Consider the following 14,537-nt stretch of genomic DNA (forward strand, 5'->3'; position numbering starts at 1 on the left):
CCTCTCTCTCTCTCTCTCTCTCTCTCTCTCTCTCTCTTTCTGGCTCCGCCTTATTTTGGGGGACATGCTCTCTTACTAGAGTTGGCACTCTGTTTTCTCTAAACTGACTAGCAGCAAGCCCCTGGGTCCGCCTGTCTCCCTGCACTGCTCCCAAGCTCTAGGGTCGCACATGTACACTGTTACAACTGGCTTTTGTGTGGGCACTGGGAATCTGAGCTCAGGTCCCTTCATCTACCGAGCTGTCCCCCAACCCCTCTTTTATTTTTATAATCATTGTAAAATGTAAACACTATGCTAGCTCACAGGGCATACAGAAATAGACAGTGGGAGGATTTTGCTATAGGTCATAGTCTGCTGATCCTATGGGTGTGTGTATATATTATAAAATGCTATTTCCATTCAAGAAATGTAAATGTGATCTTATATGTACTTTTTTCCAATGAAGGTAGTAATTTTTTAATCTATTGTACTTACTAATTCTTTTTAGTATACATTATGGAATATTGACCCAGCACCATTCTGTTGACAGAGGTTTCTGTCCTACCTGATCATCCAGTCCCAAAGAAACACACAGAGGTCCACATTAATTAAAACTGATTGGTCTAGTAGCTCAGGCTTCTTATTAACTCTTGTAACTTATATTAGCCCGTAATTCTTGTCTGTGCTAGCCACGTGGCTTGGTACCTTTTTCCTCAAGGCAGTCACATCTTGCTTCCTCTGTAGCTGGGTAATGACTGCAGACTGAAACTTTCCTCTTCCCATAATTCTCGTTGCCCTGCCTATACTACTTCCTGCCTGGCTACTGGCCAATCAGTGTTTATTAAACAAGCGCAAGAAACACATCTTTACGGGGTAGAACCATTGTCCCACAGCAATAGAAATTAATAAATTGCACTTAACTTTTAGCATAGATTCCAAGTAGGAATTAAGTACTTTTTTTTTTTTTTTTTTTTTTTTTTAAGGGCAGGGTTTCTCCATACCTTTGGAGTCTGTCCTGGAACTAGTTCTTATAGACCAGGCTGGCTTTGAGCTCACAGAGATCCATGTGCCTCTGCCTCCCGAGTGCTGGGATGAAAAGCGTTTGCCACCACTGCCTGGGAAGTAACTAGTTTTCAAAAGAAAAGAAGACATGCTGTTTTAAAACTATATTTGCAAAATACAAAGCATAAAAAGCAAATATATGAAACTAAACTTTTTTTTATTGGTAGAAATGGAAACTTTAGAAGACCATCCAATATTCAACCCAACCATAAAGATTTCACATCAACAAAATGAGAGAAAAAAGCCTCCTCCAGCCACAGAAGGTGAAGGTGCTCTAAACTTGAATTTATTTGAAAAATCTGCAGCTGCCACTGAAGAAGAGAAAGGTAAAACTTAGGGGAACATGACTGTTACATTGCATTTTGGCATACTACTTAAACTGACAGTAAAATTACACTTTCATAGATGTTTTATAAAAGTAATAACAATTATGATGACCATGTGTAACATTTTGTCATTACAAAGACACTGGCTAAGACCCATCTCTCTGTAGTTCATCCTCCAAACTTGACGGCTAGATTTTAATTGTCAACTTGACACTGCCTAGAATCGTGTGTGTATTGTATACGGGTTTGTACATGAGTGCCAAGGAGGCCACAAGAGGATATTGGATGCCCTAGAACTGTACTTACAAACAGTTGCGAGCTGCTCCACATGGGTGCTGGGAACCAAACTCACGGCCTCTGTAAAAGCGGTATATGCCCTTAGCCATAGTGAGCTATCTTTCCAGTCCCTGAAAAGCAGTCTTTATCAGATTGGTCTTTGGGCATGTCTGTGAGGGGTTATCTCCATTGATAATTGATATAGAAGGACCCAGTCTACTGTGAGGGGCACCATTCTCTGGCAGGTGGTCATTGGCAATGTAAGCAGGCTAGTTAAGTGTGAACCAGAGGTGATCCAGCAAGCATGCCCCAAAGTTGTCTTAAGTCAGTGTTTTATACTAACAGCAGAAAGCAAACTAGGACATGGTTTTTCTGAGAAATGTGAATGTGAGTTTATGTAAATACAAGTTCTTATTTTAAACCTTTTAATTTGTTGCTTCTGTTTTTTTTAATCTTGGGAATCAAATCCAGGGTCTTGCACATGCAAGCAAGTGCTATGTAGTAGAGCTGTGTCCCCTGCTTCTCCAGTGAAAAACCTTCAGTGGCATCAGTGACAAGCCCAGGGCCTTTCATGGCATTCGAGCTTTCGCATCTTGATTCACTTGTATCTTTCCACTCTTTCCCAGTGCTCTAGCCACTTCATTCCTTACATTTGTTTTCGACAGCTCCATTCCTTTTCAGCTTGCTAGCCCCTAGAGCCTAGGTACAAATCAAACAATACTGTTTCTTTGACTTGCTAAGTCCTCCATGACCCTAAGAGGTGAGTGATCATACCCATCTGTGCATTGCTGCACACACTGGTCATATTCTCTGTGCATTCATCAGATTATAGCACAGCTCACTCCTATATTAAATGATAGACTTTTTAAAATTATTTACGTATTTAGTAATATTTATTGAATCATTGTTATGCAACAAAAAGGAGTTATATAAGCAAAATAACCCAATCTCTTTCCTTTTATTTGTGCAATGTGGAATGTGAGCACGGATAAATTGTATATTTTTAAATCATGATTTGTGCTTTCGGAGAATACAGGGTTTTAATAATAGAAAGAGTAGGGCTGGAGGGATGCCTCAGCAGCTAAGAGCACATACTGTTTTTGCAGAGCTAAGTTCAGCTCCCAGCACGCACTTTTGGTTGCTGTAACTCTGGCTCCAGGGGATCTGACATCCTCTTCCGGATGTCCGTACTCATGTGAACATACCCACACAGAGACACACACACATACAGATGTAATTTAAAGTATAACAGTAGAGCAGAAGGGTATGATTTGAACTGGAGCCACTTTGTTGGTGGTAATATTAGCCATGAGAGTAATCTGATAGTCTGACAGATAATCAGGTGTTAGCTTGATGGCAAAGAGTAAAGAAGAGAGATAGAGAGTTAAAAATCTTAAGGTAAACGTGTGTTTAGAGTGTCACTATTTGACAGATTTTCTGTGGTGGAGATGTACTGTATTTGTCTTATTTGATATGGTAGTTAATAACAAAACATGAACATTGAGCACTTAAGATATGACTAGTGTACCTAAGAATTTGAAATGGTAACTGATTTCTAACCACAAGGCTGGTAGCTACTTGGCCAGGAATACTTTGTTCATTTAAAGAATTGCCTGAGGGCCAGTGTAATCACAGCATTTGGGAAAAACAGCATATAATATATTGGCAAGGGTGGACCACAGAAACCCTTTGGGATAGTTATCAAGAATGAGTACTTAATTTTAGACGTGCCAGGAAGCCACTGAAGGCGGTGTTGATGGCAATGGCCTTGATAAGTAGAGAAATGGTATGTGACATTATTTTCAGTAAGTACATGGAGAGAATTTTACCAATTGTTGTTTAGTAAATATGAACATGCCTAAGGTCCTCGAGGTCAGCCAGGTGTGATGGTGCACACCTCAGATCCCAACACTTCTTGGGAAGAAGACAAAGAGGATCAGGAATTCAAGATCATCCTTGACTACAAAGCAAGTTTCAGGTCTTCCTGGGCCATGTGAGACCCTGTCTCAAAACCACCACCAGCACCACCACCAACAACAAAAGATTTGGGATGTTCTGTGGTTCAATCCATGAAGAGGATTGCATCACCGAGAGAAGAACAACTTTTCTCTGTTCCTCCATCACCTGTTCTCTTCAGAAATGCTGTTCCCAAAAGGGAGAGCACATTGACCACTCCACAGAGAATTTATATTGCTGTTACCATTTTTAAAGAACAAGTCTTTGCCTTCCATTTAAGGTAAAAAGAAAGAACCTCATGATGTAAGAAATTTTGACTACACTGCTCGAAGCTGGACTGGAAAATCTCCCAAACAGTTTCTAATCGATTGGGTCAGGAAGAATCTTCCCAAGAGTCCAAATCCTTCCTTTGAGAAAGTTCCAGTAGGTAGATACTGGAAATGTAGGTATGTTTTTCTGGTTAACTGAATGAACTTTTAGAAAACTGTGAAATGAAAATCTTTTTGTTTCTTGTAAATTATGTAAACATTTAGAAATGTCAGGCTTGGTGGTTCATGCTTGTAATCCCAGCGCTTAGGAGGCTGAGGCAGGAGTTCCAGGCTGGCCTGGGCTACAGACTGACTTCAAATCTAGTCTGGCCCATAGAATAAGACCTTATCTCAAAAACAAAACACAAATCAAGTAAGCATTTAAGAAACTCTTAATTCCTTATTTCCTATTCATATTGCTTATAAGTCATTATCTGATGCAGAGCCTTCCATGGAAATACATAACTGTTGTAAGTTTAAATTTGATGTTAAAGAATTTCTGACTTTTTGATCTGACCTCATCAATTTTTTTAAAGGTTTTATTGTTATTTTTTTACTTTGTTTTAGGGTAAGGGTTGTCAAGTCTGAGGACGATGTTCTGGTCGTCTGCCCTACAATCTTAACGGAGGATGGCATGCAAGCTCAGCACCTGGGAGCTACATTGGCCCTTTACCGTCTGGTGAAAGGGCAGGTGGGTCCCTTTAGATGCTTTAGAAATCATGAAATGATGGCCATGCAAGTTGAGTGTCCCTGATTCAAAACTCACAGTCTAAAAGACTCTAAAACCCAAATCCTTTTCAGCACAGACATGACGTGACACTAGAAAATTCTTCACCAAGAAACTTTCTTTTGTGAATGAAATTATTAGAAGTATGGCATAAAATTACTTTCAGACTCTCTGGAAGGCATATATAAAACAAACAGAATTTGTGTTTAGACAGGTGTAGCCCAAGTCTACTCCATGGCATATGTACCAGTAAGTCTAAAATCCAGACTTATAGTTCCAAGTTTTGGGGATAAGAAATGCCCGTTCTACAATAAAATTATAGCTTGAAACTCAATTTTTCAACTTAAAAATGCAGGCAAGTGGTTCCATTTTCAACTTTAGGTTATATTAACTATGTGCTTAGCGTTTAGAAAAAGGTTAAGTGCTGCTGAAGGAAGACGCTCTCTGAGCGAACACAGTGCTCATCTCAAAAGTTAGATTGCCAGCATTTCCTTTTCATAAAGAAGTGTTTCTCTGTCTTCGTGGGAAGTGCCTTACTGAGTGTTCTAGTGCTGTAAAGAGACACCACAGCCATGGCAACTCTTAGAAAAGAAAGCATCTGGGGGGCTGGAGAGGTTTGGTGGTTAAGAGCACTGGCTGCTCTTCCAGAGCTGGTTCAGTTCCCAGCACCCACATGGCAACTCACAACTATCTGTAACTACAGATAAGGGATCTGACATCCTTACACAGACAAAACACCAATGTACATCAAATAATAAAAAATAATTTAAAAAAAATCATTCAGTTAGGGTCTTGCTTACAGTTTCAGTGGGTTAGTCCATGATCATAATGGCAGGAAACATACAGGAGCAGTAGCTGAGAGCTTTCAGTCCCAATCTGCAGGCAGAGAAAGACACACACAGACTGGTGTGAACTTTTGAGACCTCAAGTCCACTCCCAGTAACATGCTTCCTCTAATAAGGTCACAACTCTTCCAACAAAGCCACACCACCTAATCCTTCCAAATAATCCCCACTAACTGGGGACCAATCATTCAAACATGAGCCTGTGAGGCTATTCTCATTTAAACAGCCACAGGAAATTAGCCCCTAACTAGCCCCCTTGGAGTCTTTTCCAAGTTGTGCCAAAGTTCATGTCTTCTTTCTTGCATTTTGCAAAGTAAAGTATCATGGGCTGTATATGCTTAGTAGAAATGACTATTGATATCACAGAGGTAGTTGGAGGTTCTTTGATGGCAGAGAAGTCCTTTTAAATATGCTTTATTTATTTTATGTGCACATTTGTCTATGTGATGGTGTCAGATTCCCTGGAACTGGAGTTATAGACAGTTGTGAGCTACCATGTTGGCTCTGGGAATTGAACCCGGATCCTCTGAAAAAGTAGCCAGTACTTTTAACCACTGAGCCATCTCTCCAACCCTGGTGTTGTCCTTTGAAATACTTTGACTTATAGCACTATACTACTGCCAGATCCCATGGGGAGCTTTGTGTTCAAAATGCTCTGTGCTTCATCCACATATTATATAGTACACTGCAGGAATATTTAATGAACACTCCTTCTGTAGTTTACCGAGCTTTAAAAGTTAGCATTTTCCAGGCACTCTGCAGAGACAGAAAGCAGAGCTCTTAACTCACTTCCACACAGACACAACCATTAGGTCAAGAAACACAACTTGGGGGCTGAAGAGATGGCTCAGTGGTTAAGAGAGCCCTGGTTTCACATGGCAGCTCACAAATGTCTATACCCTCACGCTGATATACATGTGCATAAAATAAATCTTTAAAACAAAAAAGAGACATGATTTGATAGCCTATGCAGGTGTCTCTTATGTTAATGACTTTAACGTTTACAGATAACGTTACATTTTAAGATGCAGTCGACTAGCCTGCGTTCCACTGAATTCTGATTCCTAATCAGCAAAGTAAAGCATCGCTGTTGTTTCCCTTTCTAGTCTGTTCATCAGTTACTCCCTCCTACTTACCGAGATGTTTGGCTGGAGTGGAGTGATGAAGAAAAGAAAAAGGAAGAATTAAATAAAATGGAAACCAATAAACCACGCGATCTCTTTATTGCCAGACTTTTGAGTAAGTTGAAACAGCAGCAGCAGAAGCAGCAACAGCAGCAGCAGCAGCATCTGGAACATAAAAAAGAGAGCTCTGAAGACCCCGAGGAATCTTGGGAAAACTTAGTTTCTGATGAGGATCTTTCTGCGCTATCCTTGGAGTCAGCAAATGCAGATGACTTGGAACCTGTCAGGAACCTCTTCAGGAAGCTGCAAAGCACACCCAAATATCAGAGACTTCTGAAGGAAAGGCAGCAGCTGCCTGTGTTCAAACACCGGGACTCAATTGTGGAAACTCTGAAGAGGCACCGGGTTGTGGTCGTGGCAGGTGAAACAGGGAGTGGCAAAAGTACTCAGGTCCCACATTTCCTGTTGGAGGACTTGCTTCTAAATGAGTGTGGAGCAAGGAAGTGTAACATAGTCTGTACCCAGCCCCGAAGAATCTCCGCAGTGAGTTTAGCCACCAGGGTGTGTGATGAACTGGGCTGTGAGAATGGACCTGGAGGAAGGGTAAGGCTTGTTCTCTCCTCTCCACCTCTGCCAGTGCTGATCTGACGCTGCTTTGCTCTTGGGAACCTGTACAGGATCCTAGTTCTCGTCACTGAATACTCAGATATGTTACCATTCAAATATGTTATTCAAAGAGTAGGCACAATCAGATCTGTCTTGCGTACATCATAAATCTTTCCTGTGGATGTGTCCCTGAGCAGTTCCCTCCTTTTCAGTGAACAGAGGAGGAAAGGAGGGTAGATACAAAATGCTAGATTATTCAGAGAAGGAGAGAGCAAATGATGGGGTTGGAGCAATGTCTCAGAAGGTAGAGGTGGCAGTGCACAGGCTGCTGACCTGAGGGGAATCCGGATCTGTTAGGGTGGCAGAAGAGGAGCAACACTTGTCCTCCTTCTCCACGGGTACACCATAGTTTGCACGAGCCTACACTCATGCACACTAAGTAGAACTTAAAATTTTAAATTATCAAGACAAATCTTACAGCTTCAACTGAAAATCATAGAAATACATGTTTTTGGCTTTTTGAGGCAAGATTTCATACTATAGCCCCAAGGCAGCTTGGAACTCACTGTGTAACCCAGGCTGACCTTACACTCACAGTGGTACTCCTGCCTCAACCCCCTGAATGCTAGCACTAGAGGGATGAACCACCATGTCCAGCTAGAAGGAGACTCTTGGTAATAATTGCATAAGCGAATCCGCCTAACTGTTGCATGGTGTGCCGAGACGAGCACGGGGGCTGCACTCTCTGCAGTAACCTTAGAGCCGCTCTGTGTTCTCCCCGCAGAATTCTCTGTGTGGCTATCAGATCCGGATGGAATCTCGCGCTAGCGAGTCTACCAGGCTACTGTATTGTACAACAGGAGTTTTGCTAAGGAAACTTCAGGAAGATGGTCTTCTGACTGATGTGTCTCATGTCATTGTAGATGAGGTGAGTAGGTTTTATAACTGTGTCCAGATAAACTCTAAACATGCCTATATTAAATGATGTTGGTGACACTAACATTTTCTTTGTGCTAACTACATATCAGGGACTGTCCATCGAATGATTCAGTTTCATCCAGCAAATGCCTTGTGTAATAAGTACTACGTCCTATTCGCTGCATGCCTGGCAGTGTTCAAAGGCTCACACAGACACATGTTCATCTAATCTCAGCAGTGCAATGGGGTAGATATTTTTACTTTCCAGTTGAAGAAATGGGGGTACCCAGAGGTTCAGTTGTGTAGCTAGTGTCTCAGACACTTCCCTCTCAACCGCCTCAAAGACCTGTTTCGGGACTGCTCCCAACTCCTTCACAGAAGACAAGAAACATCAGTGTGCATTTCATCTTTTCTCTAAATATTCTTCTCAAATCAGATTTGAGGGCACACTTGAATTATGTCCAAAGTTTTATGTTATGACTGTTTCAGATGTTTACCAGCCTACTCAAGGAAACTAATTTGTTAGTATTTGTTTCCAAGGACAGATATATGGCAACTCTCTTTTCAAAAAGTATTATTAAGTTTTTCTAGCAAGGCAGGATAGCTGATACCTCTATATCTGAGCACTTGATTGGCTGAAACAAGAGGATTGCCTCAAGTTCCTAGCCAACATGAAACAGTGTGAGACTCTCTTAACATGGAAAAAGAAAGAGAAAGAAAGAGCAAAGCTTGATATTGGTTTTTATGAATGTCTGTTAACTCACTAAATTATGCAGAAGTAACATTTTGTCATGCTTTGGAAATTTTGAGACTGTGTGCCCAGGCTGCCTCCCCACATCAGTCTTCCCATCTTAGCCTTCCAGGCGCCGAGATAAAGGCACGTGACACCACTCTCACTCACTGGCTTGTAATTAATGGACCACAGATAGATTACTTTAGAGGTTACTCTCCTCTTCTGGGCTAGGAAATACTTACAAAATAAAAATTACAGTCTCACAATCCAAGAAAAAAAATTTACCACTTAATTCATGCTTTTATGGGTGTGCATTCCATATGTCTGTTTAGTTTGTGAGTCTTTCAGATCACTAGTGTACGAAATATGGATTTTGTATGTTTGTTTGTTTTTTGAAACAGGGTTTCTCTGTGTAACAGCCCTAGCTGTCCTGGAACTAGCTCTTGTAGACCAGGTTGGCCTCGAACTCATAGAGACCCACCTGCCTCTGCCTCCTGAGTGCTGGGATTAAAGGTGTGTGCCACCGCTGTCCAGCCAAAATCTTGATTTTTAAAATCGTTTTATAGTACTATATAATTTGGATGTCTTCTATTTATTTAACTATTTTCTTATTAGACAAATTTTAGGTAAAGGCGTTTTTCAATCTAATTAATAGTCTGGTAATAAATAAGTGATAGGAATTTATTTATCTTTGAGGGATCTCTTTTCTTTGTGGGTAGGAATTTATCTTAGAGGGGTGTTTTTTCTTTGTGGGGTAGGTAGGAAATTGCACTGTGGTTGATAAGACATTAGAAAGAAGCTGAGTGGCTGTTGGCTCACTCTATGGAAGAGTTATCCCTAGGATGTAGAGGATATAGACAGTTTTCCAGAGAACACAGAGGTCATAATTGTTGCTTCGCAAGCCCAGACCTAAATATCATCAAGGGTCAATATGAGCCAAAGTGCTATTCTTATATATTATTGAGAACTTTTATTTATATCAGATCATAAGTTCTCTTGTAACTTAGCAGAAAATTCCTTTAAAGAACAGACCAGCCCTCAGAAGCTGTATTCTTTGCTAGTTTGACATGACTAACTGAATCAAGCTTCAGTTTAACACCATCAGCCTCTTGATATAAAGAGTGTCCCAGTAAAAGAATCTCGGGGGGGGGGGGGCTGGAGCGATGGCTCAGCAGTTAAGAGCTATTGCTGCACGCACAGAGGATCAGTGTTTGATTCCCAGCACCTCCATGGCCTCTGTGGGCAACTGTGCCCACATGGACATACCCCAACACAGATGCATATTAAAAGTAAAATCTGGGACTGGAGAGATGCCTCTGAGGTCAGGAGTACCTGCTGCTCCTCCCAGAGGACTCAAGTTCAGTTCTTAGCACCCACAGGCATGGCAGTCACATCTGAAACCCCTGTTCCAAGGGATCTGGCACCCTCTTCTGGCCACTGCAGGCACCGGGCACACATTTGGTGCACATCCATATATGTTCAAACAAAACCCTCATAAAATAAAAATAAATCTTTAAAAAGTAAAAAAATCTTTAGGTCCCAATGAAATTCAGCAGCACTTAAGAATACAAGTGATTTGGGCACAGTTTGTTACTTTACTCCGAACTCTTTCAGGACAGTACCTCTTCTGGCTGTGTTACTAGGAATTGTGTGCTGTGCTGTGTTTACAGTTGGAGTGGAATCTCAGTAACATTCATTGCTGGCTGTGCCCGTAGCTCCAGTTTCTGACAACCAGTAAGAGGTGTGCTTGATGTTATACATTTTTATTCGCTCTAGTGTATGTTATTATCTTTTTTGTTTCTTTACAATCTTGGTTGCAATTCATTTTCATTTTTCTGATCAAAGTTTCCATATCACTGTAGTCCACTGGATCTCTTTTCTTGACCTTCAGACACAAATCTCCAAGTACCTTCTAGACACTTTCCAGTCTTGGGAACTTCGGGTTCGGGGTTTCTAGAACTCAGAATGTCCTTGCCGCGCTCCTCTCTCCTGACCAGTGAGGGAGCCCTGCCATTACTAGTCAGCCACCGAAGGAGAATCACCCAGCATTTTTTGCTCATGTCCTCTTTAAATTCAGCCACCAAATTAGGAATAACTGCAGCAGCATCTTATGCATTAAACTGGCTGCTCTCATTCTCTGCCCTGTAGCCAGAGTCCAGAATAGCTTTTTTCTATGACAGTGTCTATACAGGCTGGCCTTGAGCTCAGTGTTCTTGCCTCAGCTTCCAGGGCCCTAATATTAAGGATGTGTGCCATCATGAACAGCCAGCTCCAGGTACCTGTGTCTCTTGTTTTTTGAATTATAGATAATACTTAGATCACATGATTCTGCTTTAAGATAATTTAGTCACCAGACAGACTAAGGTTTCCGTGGCTATCACTTGGTACCTCTCTAGCTTTATTTCTTGTGTATTTCTCATCGCAGGGCCCAAGTCTAGTATTTTAGTTCCTAAACTATATTGTAAGTCCTTTCTCTGTCTCTCTGTCTGTCTCTCTCTGTCTCTCTCTCTCAATGTGTATGGATGTTTTGGATGCATACATGTCTGTTTACCAGTACATGCCTGTTTCCTGCAGAGGCCAGAAGAGGGCATCAGATCCCCTGGACCTAGAGTTCCATATGTGTGCTCAAGTACAAGAGTAGTCAGTGCTCTTGACCACTGAGCTATCTATCGCTCATTCCCCTTGGTTGTTTATTTGGGGTACTAAGACTTGAACTCAGAGCTTCATACATCCATTGTGACTTGGTACACAGGTCTGTCCCTTGACCTACCTCCTTTCTCTTCCCTTTCCTGTCCTGTTTTTCTCCTGTGCGAGCACCCAGACTCATCCATTGGTTTTTAACATCACTGGCAAGTTCTCTTACAGTGTATACGACACCTTCTGTCTTTATCAGTTTTTATCTCTTAGCATATGCCACAATGCAAGGTATTTTCTATTTGTTAGGCTTTGTTCTGCAGGCCTTCCATTGTCCCTTTGCTTATTATACAACTCCATAAATTTTTTATTATTTTTATGAATGAATAAGTAGAACCAGAGATATTTATGTAACTTTCCCAAAACCATACTATAAGTGGTCATGCCAAAAGATGAACCCAAGGAATTGATCCCCAGGCTTGAATGCTTAAGCATTATTGTCTGCCTTCCAAGCAGATCGTGAAAATTACTTATTGTCTTAATGTACTTTCTCTTTATATGCTTCTGTGATCTGTTACAAATTAGGACAGAAATGTGTAAGGGTACAGAAAGTTCGACATGGACATACAAGTAGCAAATACTTGTATTTGGGCAGCATACATCATCTATGCCCTGCAGCAAGGTTGCAGCGTCCTCCTTACATCACCTCTGCCTTGCAGTAAATTTAGAGTCACTTACATGTGTGTGTGAGGCAGGCAGGAAAATTCTTTTTTTAGACGGTGATAGATACCTGGTCAGATTCCGACCGCTCAACTCAGTTTCCTCCTTAGTAGTAAACCGTCTGTCTTCTGTAATGGCAATAATGGACGTTTCCCTGTTTAGTAGAGAGTTAGGAGTCAGGCTGACTTCTCCATGAACCTGGGAGGCAACCTGATGTTGTTAGCCACATATGGTGTGATTTCCAATACGTCTCCTAGTGCACAGTCCGACCGTTGCTGTTATATGCTGACTCTTCCATTGACTCCAGTCTTACAGAATAAACTGAGTTTTAATTCTGAAGCTCAGCCTTATTTGAAGCATCCCTTAATCAGCCCATAAATCCTCGTGTTATACTCAGATATTAACTTCTGGTAGATTATTAATTCCCAGCCACTAGATGTGACTGATTTCATGTTGCCTTTCCATTAGGTCCATGAGAGAAGTGTCCAGTCGGATTTCCTGCTCGTTATCTTGAAGGAAGTTTTGCAGAAACGTTCTGACCTCCACTTGATTCTGATGAGCGCCACTGTGGACAGCGACAAGTTCTCCACCTACTTCACACACTGTCCCATTCTCAGGATTTCAGGAAGAAGTTACCCCGTTGAGGTGAGTCTTCGTGTGTGTGTGTGTGTGTGTGTGTGTGTGTGTGTGTGTGTAAGCAGTCAGGTGGCTGGTGCTTGCCTGAGGGTGGGAAGGATGGGAAAGCATGCTCTCAGGAACTGAAACTTGGTTCCATGTTGAGTCATGTTTATACTGAAGGTGGCATCTGCCAGTAAGGTGCTCTGTTCTCAGCCATCCTCGGGTCTGGGGTTGTCTGTCTTGTCTATTCTTCTGACCATATTCTTTTTAAACCAAGGTGTGAGTGTCCATGATCCTTTAGCAGCAGACTTTCTGTGTCTGCAATGTTCTTCAATCCAGTTATGCTAATGAAAGCGTTCCCTCCTGTCCTCACTTAAATTAGTGGCATTTGAAAGATGCAGCTCTCTGTTCTCGTTAAGGCGTTCGCTGGAGTGACTTTCGGTCGCGTCTGTGTTTGCCTTCTCTGCAGGTTTTCCATCTTGAAGATATAATAGAAGAAACGGGCTTTGTACTGGAGAAAGACTCCGAATATTGTCAGAAATTTCTGGAGGAGGAGGAAGAAATCACCATCAATGTTACAAGTAAAGCTGGGGGAATAAAGAAGTACCAGGTAAAGAGAAAATGCTCAGAGTACAACCTGCTATGTGAGTTTCCAGTCATGTGGCCTAGCACTGTGAACTGGAGAAACAGTCGTGAGGATAAGTGAATTTTAAAAGCTATCTCTTTAATCTTGTTTCAGACTTTAGTCCTTAATTTGTAATATGTTATTGTCTCTTATACTATTTGAGACCATTAGGTATATGTAGAATAGAGATTACATAAATGTAAAGCAGCATTGAGAACGTATTCGTAGCAGTGATTCATGACTGGAGAGGATGTCTCTAGTGATATTTTTTCTACTGTGACTCGGGAGATGGTGCTATCCTAAATCTAGATCTTTGCTCTTGGTTTTCTTAGCAGCCTGTCTTCGCAGGAGCAAACATTAGGTCTATAATAAAGCTGTTCAAGGCAAACAGTTGTTGCTAGGGAGTCAGAAGCAGCTAGGTGACTGGAGAAGCCCTGTGACCCCCCTCTTTAGCAGTGGTACCAGAGCCGATCTCAACACTACATCTGTGCGACTTGGTTTGTATCAAGTGCCTGAGTTCATACTGTTTGCAAACACAAAATTGGTCTGTGTTTAAATTAAACAGATACGTCAAGAAAGCATAATCTAAGATCTTTCTCTAAAACCCCAACGATAAAAATTTAAAACTGAAGAAAGGCTTAGAAAGATATTTCAGACGGGACAGTGAGAACTTGGTAGCCAAGATAGAAGGTGGAAAGAACGAGAAGGTATAAGCTACCTTTAGTTAGGTTGTTACAGGGCCTGTGGGCCTGGGTGCTTTTTCACTGCCCTGAAAGTGCACATTTGAGTGTGGTACGGGTCTACAGTTATTTCTGTATGAGCACGGAGAAGTAGACGTCTTGGTGTTCATCAGTTAAAGGATAGGAGAATGATCAAATTTCATGACACTTTCTTCAGTTCCTACTCCTAAGTGGTGCGTGGTGATACAGACATGCAGCCCCGGCTGCTTGGAATGTATTGGTAAACAGCACCCTTTTTCCTTGTTTCTGTTATAAAAATAGAGTTTGATTTTGGTTTTTGTGGTTTGTGCTGTTGTTTGTTTGCAGCTGTGAGGATAAGCAAATGCTCTCCCACTGAGCT

The 14,537-nt window shown here is 41.5% G+C and overlaps 1 protein-coding gene and 1 long non-coding RNA gene across 3 annotated transcripts in view; one reads left to right on the forward strand and one right to left on the reverse strand.

The window, feature by feature from the left end:
• The window catches only part of LOC126507995 (uncharacterized), a 9,954-nt gene extending 4,233 nt beyond the window's left edge, over nucleotides 1-5,721 (reverse strand). Inside the window, exons 1-2 of the long non-coding RNA XR_007593688.1 lie at nucleotides 5,435-5,721; nucleotides 981-1,105 (exon numbers count right to left, since the gene is read on the reverse strand). This is a non-coding gene — a long non-coding RNA (uncharacterized lncRNA). The remainder of the gene's footprint in view (nucleotides 1-980; nucleotides 1,106-5,434) is intronic.
• Nucleotides 1-14,537, forward strand: part of Dhx29 (DExH-box helicase 29) — a 45,828-nt gene that overhangs the window by 15,894 nt on the left and 15,397 nt on the right. Inside the window, exons 8-14 of one of the 2 annotated variants that reach the window (XM_050152845.1) lie at nucleotides 1,209-1,367; nucleotides 3,880-4,045; nucleotides 4,475-4,598; nucleotides 6,586-7,206; nucleotides 7,994-8,137; nucleotides 12,683-12,859; nucleotides 13,302-13,442. In XM_050152845.1, coding sequence (XP_050008802.1) covers nucleotides 1,209-1,367; nucleotides 3,880-4,045; nucleotides 4,475-4,598; nucleotides 6,586-7,206; nucleotides 7,994-8,137; nucleotides 12,683-12,859; nucleotides 13,302-13,442 — 1,532 coding nt within the window. Of the gene's footprint in view, nucleotides 1-1,208; nucleotides 1,368-3,879; nucleotides 4,046-4,474; nucleotides 4,599-6,585; nucleotides 7,207-7,993; nucleotides 8,138-12,682; nucleotides 12,860-13,301; nucleotides 13,443-14,537 lie in introns of those variants that run through there. The other variant, XM_050152846.1, reaches the window with a different exon arrangement.

Source organism: Alexandromys fortis, unplaced genomic scaffold (assembly GCF_014885135.2).
Source record: "Alexandromys fortis isolate MF-2015 unplaced genomic scaffold, M_Fortis_MF-2015_v1.1 scaffold_73, whole genome shotgun sequence".
Classification (NCBI taxonomy): Eukaryota; Metazoa; Chordata; class Mammalia; order Rodentia; family Cricetidae; genus Alexandromys; species Alexandromys fortis.